We start from the raw sequence: 7064 nt of genomic DNA, 5'->3' as shown, positions 1-7064 counted from the left end.
GGTCGTAATCACCTCCATAGAGTGTCCCGTGGACGGGCTGATGCGTGGGAAACATAGAATCTCATTTGGGGTTCTGCTGTAGGAGTGGAGTTGGAGGGGGGTAGAAGGGTGACTTGGAGCTCTGTCGTGTTGGTGCGTCGCTTCTCCAAGGGCCCTGAAGAGCTTGGTGTGGCGTAATAGCAGCAGGAGCGGCAGCTTGGGTCTGAGCCGCGTTATGCGGTTGAGTGACTGGCTGAGAAGGGGGAAGGTTATTTTCTGTAGCCGATAGACCTTTGGCGCTCAGGCTGGCCTGTTCGGAGACAAAGGCGGCTACGCGCTGGTCTTTGACAGACTGGCGGACCAGGCTGTTAACTTCGCTGCGTACTTCGAGACCCATATCCTGCAGACCAGCTACTAGGGAGTTCGCCTCAGCAACGGCGGCATCCCTTTCCTTTTCATCGATTAGTGCGTCAAGGCTGGCTTGAATACGTGCTTGCTCCACTTTAAGCTCGATTTCCCTCTTTGAATGTGCCGCTCTAGCTTGCGCGGCTTCAGCCTTTGCTTTTGCCATGGCAATGGCTATGCTAATTTTTGAGCCAGACGACGTGCCGGATGAGCGACTGCTCCCTGAGCGCGCACATTCTGACTGGCTGTCTCCAATTCCTTTGTCAGCATTGCTACGTTGTGACATTGCGTGCCGTTGGGTCTCCGGTATCGGGAGATGTAGGCTGCGGCGAAGTTTTCCGAGGCTATACTGGAGGCTGCTTATCTCTTGGTAATGAGTAGTTCCGTACAGCGGCGATCCTCGTATCCCTATTAGCTGCGTTGCAGTCTTTTCACTATAATGGGCTAATTTTCCATTCAGCTTAAACACTCCCAAAATATCTCCAGGACTCAGACGATTGGATTCCAGGAGTTTTTACTGGGCACTTTTTGTGAAACTGTAACACAATACAATGAAATACATGAGACGTATTATAGGTAAAATAAGCTCAAAACATCTGGCTAATTATCGTAGCTTGACAGCCTAGCCGAGTAGCTTATATAGGTAAATGGCCTGTATTTATATAGCGCTTTACTAGTCCCTAAGGACCCCAAAGCGCTACATATCCAGTCATCCACCCATTCACGCACACATTCACACACTGGTGATGGCAAGCTACATTGTAGCCACAGCCACCCTGGGGCGCACTGACAGAGGCGAGGCTGCCGGACACTGGCGCCACCGGGCCCTCTGACTACCACCAGTAGGCAACGGGTGAAGTGTCTTGCCCAAGGACACAACGACCGAGACTGTCCAAGCCGGGGCTCGAACCGGCAACCTTCCAATTACAAGGCGAACTCCCAACTCTTGAGCCACGATCGCCCCTATATAGGACACAATATAGGACACAATAACGCTAGCCGAATAACAGACAACAGTTCAAAACACTTCACCGCTTAGGTATACAAAATAGATTATACTCACAGACTATGCCTTAGCGAAGAGAAAATGATTAACCCTGTAACAGCAGAGCTGGCGGCTGCATGAGCCCACACGCTAATATCCCGAGTCACACAGTAGATTCACTTCCTGACTCCCAGCGTACACTGCTTTCATGTTGTCATGGTTACGAAAATACACACATCGCTCTAAGCTACGATAGCAAGATAAAGAGAACACAAAGAACACATTTTTGGGGGCATAACAGAGTTACCTCCACTTCTTGTCAAGATCATAGACACACCCCAGTTTCAGAGACTACGAAAAATCAAGCAACTTGGGGGCGGTTATTATGTTTTTCCAGGAGCGTCACACAACCGCTTTGAGCACTCAGTTGGGTATGTCAACATGTTTGGAGTTACACATTTTTTGATAAATTGTTTGTTTTTTCAGTTTGTTTCATGGTGAACTGTGTGTTTTGTGATACAGAGTGGGGCATTTGGCAGGAGAGCTTGTAAAAGCTTTGAGGGCAAAACAGTTAGAGGAGCCGTCACTGAACTCAGAATCCCTCATCAATGACTGAGATGTCCTTTGTGTGCAGATTGCAGGCCTTTGCCATGACCTGGGTAAATCATACACAGTTTTTCAGTATTACATGCATTATATTGAAGATGTGAGGTGGCTCCATCATGTAGTCCATACACCCCTCCTTCAAACAAGTTGTTCTGTTTGAAAGTTGGAGGAGACTGTTTTTTCCTGGAAATTTACAAAAGTATTAATAACCAAATATAATCAAATAGATTTTTATTTGATTTTTGTCAGTGCCTGACAGGAATTTATCACAAGTCACCCAATCTGAAGTTCACACATTCAACTTTTTTTCCCCCTTCAATTCAAGGTCACGGGCCCTTTTCTCATGTCTTTGATGGAATGTTCAACCCTCAAGCAGACCCAAATGGTGAAAAATGGGAGGTAAGAAAGAAAAATATTAGTTTCAGTTTGTGTGAAATGGTTCGTAGCAGTCATTCCAAAAACTGAAACATATATAAAAATACAGAAAAAAAATGGAAATGGACCGGCAATTATTTCGCTGTTTCTCTGATCTCATTGACTACTTGAAGCACTACAAAACTTTATTTCCACACACTTTGAGCACTTTCTCTACTTTACATGGCCCATTGACAAATACATATTAACAGAATATGCACATCTTTGGATCATGTGAGAAGTACCTGGAGGAAATCCAAAGTCCATACAGAATAAATACAGGTTCACTGAGTTAGCTCCACTGTGACTGAAGACTGAAAACTTAAAACAAACTGTCTCTGTCCAAAGTTAGGAAAATCTGAGCCTCTGTAAAAGAAACTGAAGAATACTAATTTAGATGGATGTAAAAGCAAAAAACAAAATCATATTGGTGCAGGCAGGTGGTGAAAAGAAGAACAGTAAATCTCTCCTTTTGTTACTGCTGTCAATATTTTGCATCTATTATGATGGGGCTTTTATTTGTTTAAATAAAATTTAATTAATAAATTTGCCAAGTAACATTAGCTACAGCAGTTCCACTAAATGGTAAATTAACAATGAACATGCATTTCACAGGTTAGGTCAGACCTGTTGGCTTTGTAAAAGGAATTGTGACTGTTACATTTGAAATTTGAAATGCATATAAATGTTGTTTGATTACTTATTACCTGAGAAGTTAACCTGTGTTTTTGTTTATTTGTTTTGGGGGGGTGGAGGGGGGGTCCACTTTGAATCTGTGATCATTAAAATGCTTGTCTTTGTGTTCTTGCAGCATGAGGATGCCTCTATATTAATGTTTGATCACCTAGTGGATGACAATAAACTGACGCCAGTGATGAATGAGTACGGACTGATAACAGAAGGTGACAATGAGAATGACCTGGTGTTTATCAAGGAGATGATTAAAGGATCTGTGAAGAACAATTCACCTCTGAATGAGGTATCAATCGTTTTTTTGTGTGAATGTTTTGAAATCAGTCAGGATTATTCCTGGAAAAAACTGTGCCTAATGTTATTATTCTGGCTTCGTCTCCACAGCAGTTGTATAAAGGTCGAAACAATGAAAAATCCTTTCTCTATGAAATTGTGGCAAACAAACAAAATGGAATAGATGTGGACAAGTTTGACTACTTTGCAAGGTGAAGCTTGCTATCCAGTAAAACTGTCCTCTTTTAACTTGTATTGCTAAATTTCTCTGTATCAGTTCCTGTTGAGCATCAACAATATTCAATAATGTTTGTTTTACTACACGATATGAAGAATCTCAGGAATACTTTGAACCTCTTTGTGGGGGGAATGGTTGTTTTTTGAAATCCACATCTTCTCACTCCTATTTCAGGGATTGCCACCACCTGAACAACTTTGACCATCGACGCTTTATCGTATTTGCCAGAGTGTGTAATGTGGACGGGCAGTTGCACATTTGTTCTAGAGACAAGGTGCTGACCTGTTTTTTTTTTTATTAATTTTGAAAAGAGCGAGCTATTTATCTCATTATCTGTGACTAAACTATAGGCATGCTTTCAACAGGAAATGGCAAATCTGTATGACATGTTCCACACAAGAAACTCTCTCCACAGAAGAGCCTACCAGCACAGAGTAAAAATGGCAGTAGAGATTATGTGAGTACCTGTAGTTCAGGTGTCAGTACTACACAACATTTAATTTGTCTACTGTCTCACCTAAAACTGACATGTTGGCCATTTTTATTCAGGATTAAAGACGCTCTCTTAAAAGCAGATCAGGATCCACACTTCCAAATTAAATCCTCAGAAGGGAAGACGTGCTGTCTCTCCGAAGCTAAAAAGCACAAGGAGGCATACACCAAGCTGACAGGTAGAGGATTTGAAGTGTGGTGTTTAAAATTAACTACTCATTTAACTTTTAAAACATCTGAAGTTGTCTATACACGCATTTTATTTGTTCTGCTTGCTCTGTAGATGAAGTGATTGAACAAATACTCCACCATGGTGCTTGTGCTTGTTCAAATGAATCCACCTCTTCCTCTCTGGAGGAGGCAGCACAGATTATACAGAGGATAATGTGTCGAGATTTGTACCAGCTTGTGGGTGAAATAAAGGTCTGCCGTTAGATTTTCATGTGTTTGTATTACAAGTTCACTATTGACAGCTGAAGGTGTTTTCTTATCTACAATTTCTAAACCTGACATTATGAATATGCAGTTTTGACAATGGAACAAGTTTTTCATGTGCATGGCTGCAAAAAACGTTTAGCAACAATAAATTTTTGTTGCTAATGTTGCTTGATGAAAGGGATTTCAATACATAGTCTTTAATAGTTATTCAGTAAACCTCTCTTATTAGCCCAGTTTAATCTCCATGTTTATTCCCTGTTGTTGTTGTTAATAAAATCAACCTACCGTAATATAAAGCCTGGTGTCAGCACGTGATATGTGACTGACTTTTCTGACATTGCCTTTTCACACATGCCCTAACAGGAGCTAGACAGGTATACACTACTACTACTTTCTGAGTATTTTTTCTATGTGTGAACTAAAACACCAAGCTGTAGATTTAAATATTTTAAAGTCTTGGAAGACCTAAGAAAGTCTTGAATTTAGGAATCTAAGAAAAGTCCAGTTTCAAACAGAAAAAAAATTGAGAAACACATGGAAGGAGTGTAATGTAAAGGTTCTCTTACTGTTACCAATACTGAACAAATCTCTGTCTTCTCACTCCATTTTTTCTGACTTTCTCAGCTCAAGACAAAAGACCAAGAGAAAGCAGAGGTAAGAATGAGAATTCATTATAAAACAAGATTAACAAATCAATAATAAGATAAGGGCTCAGGTTCTCTCTTCCTTACTTCAGGACGTGACTAAACGTTTAAAAACAGAACTGACTCAATTCATTCCTAAGGATGGAAAACAGGATGAAAACGACAACTTTGAAGTTAAAGTGAGTTTTTAATTTAATTGCCTTCAATAAGTCTTTTCTTAATATCTTGGATTTTGTTAATAATCATTTGTTTCAAAAGACGTTGCGAACCTCCAATGAGCCATTATTTACATGTGAATATAAACACCAGCTTCTCTGTCACACTTCTCTTTTAGGTTGCCAAATATGACTATGGAAAGAAAAATGAAGACCCGATCAGTAACTATACATATTTCTACAGCAAGTTTAACCCTACCATTGGATTCAAGATCAAGCCAGAAGAGGTCAGAATCACAGTGCATATATAGGGCAACTTCCTGCTGCACATTTTGTCATTTTTATGTCACTGTCCTTGTTGTCAGGTATCCAATCTTCGCCCAGAATGCTTTTCTGAGAAGCATATTAGGGTTTACTGGAAGAGACGCAATGATAAGCGTCTGGAAGATGTAAAGAAGTGCTTCGAGGCTGTGAAAAAGGTATTAATATTAGAGTCCTAATTACAAATTACAGATTTATAACTTTGCCTTTTTGGTTGTACTAATGAACTTTATATAAATACAGGCGGTGGAGGAGAATTAGAGTGACGTCAAAAAAGCAACACCAGGAGACGCCCAGTGAATCTGAAAATGTTAAACATTCAGACACTAAGTTTTAATGGTACTGCAGAGATTCTGAAACAGGAATTTAAATCATAAAAGTTAAGTACTTTGTCTATTTTACAATATCTTCTCTTTGTTTTTTGTCTTTTATTTTAACTAAGTGGTTTAGTTTGGACATTAAATATAACCAATATATTTACATACTGAATGATTTGTAAATCTTCCACATCTCCGGTTGATATGGTTTTGTGGTTAGCAAGGCTTTTTTACTTTCTTCAATATGTATCAATGTGAAGTAAGAACCTAAAATCTAAAACAAGTCATGTATTGAATAAACTATATATCACGCAATTTTCACTATTATATTATATCATATAGCTCAGCTCTGATCAATATATGGTTAAGACAAGCATTGGGTATTCTTGTGAGTTTTGACTGTGTGAAAATTTATTCTTTATTATGTAATGGGTCTCTAAATGAAAACCTACCAAAGGTTAATTGAAACTTTTAGCTGTTTTACTGTTTAGATGTGTTTGTTGATTTCTGGTCTATTCAAAATAAAAGCTCCTTTTCTCTTTCTGTTGTATCATTTTGAAGTTACACCAAAAGAAGAAATTTTGATATAATGCTATATTTATAAAAGTGTATATTGACTTCCCATACATACAACGATGGAAAAAAGGTAAACATTTTAGTTTACCTTACTTTCCTAATTTAAAGGCCATTTATTTCCCATTTTATGGGGCATTTTCTCCTATCAATAACAGATGATAAACTGGTATTAAAAAGATCATCCAAGGCTGAGCCAAAGGAGGGAGGTTGCAGGAATTAGGCTGGGGAAGAAGCACTGATGCTATCAGGCTAGAAATGCACCTATTCTTAACAGCTACATATTCAGCTAAGTGTTTTAACATCAGTCTACAATGTGGCAGGGTGTTGGAGTGGACACCAGGTATTTATAACAACAGCTGATTAACAACAGCTGGTGACTTGAAGGTCCACACCCTACTACTGCAAACAAGCATCTACAGGCAGAACATACAGGAAGTAAAGGGTGAGGGACAGAGTGCACAGCCAGATACTAGAAAACTGAGGTAGAGCTTTAGGACATGTCCAAGCATGTGGTTTATATGTAGTGAT

The 7064-nt window shown here is 39.5% G+C and overlaps 1 protein-coding gene across 1 annotated transcript; it reads left to right on the top strand.

The window, feature by feature from the left end:
• The first annotated feature begins 1675 nt into the window (after nt 1-1675).
• On the top strand, nt 1676-6499 carry LOC146684866 (deoxynucleoside triphosphate triphosphohydrolase SAMHD1-like). The gene is made up of 14 exons (XM_085443628.1): nt 1676-1800; nt 1892-2028; nt 2301-2374; nt 3201-3368; nt 3467-3567; nt 3768-3867; nt 3959-4050; nt 4143-4264; nt 4369-4508; nt 5148-5177; nt 5260-5346; nt 5502-5609; nt 5688-5801; nt 5887-6499. The coding sequence occupies exons 3-14, from the start codon at nt 2333-2335 to the stop codon at nt 5902-5904; spliced, it is 1122 nt and encodes a 373-aa protein (XP_085299754.1). The 5' UTR covers nt 1676-1800; nt 1892-2028; nt 2301-2332; the 3' UTR covers nt 5905-6499.
• Nucleotides 6500-7064: the final 565 nt, after the last annotated feature.

Source organism: Copadichromis virginalis, linkage group LG20 (assembly GCF_057382275.1).
Source record: "Copadichromis virginalis isolate Kocher_CV1m ecotype Utaka linkage group LG20, C_Virginalis_male_GT1.1, whole genome shotgun sequence".
Taxonomy (NCBI): Eukaryota; Metazoa; Chordata; class Actinopteri; order Cichliformes; family Cichlidae; genus Copadichromis; species Copadichromis virginalis.
This window is presented reverse-complemented; position numbering and strand designations above follow the sequence as displayed.

Coding starts and splice junctions, on each gene's coding strand:
- LOC146684866 (XM_085443628.1), top strand. CDS start 2,333: ATGTTCAACCCTCAAGCAGACCCAAATGGTGAAAAATGGGAG. Junction 2,375..3,200: donor CAAATGGTGAAAAATGGGAG/GTAAGAAAGAAA, acceptor GTGTTCTTGCAG/CATGAGGATGCCTCTATATT. Junction 5,178..5,259: donor AAGACCAAGAGAAAGCAGAG/GTAAGAATGAGA, acceptor TCCTTACTTCAG/GACGTGACTAAACGTTTAAA.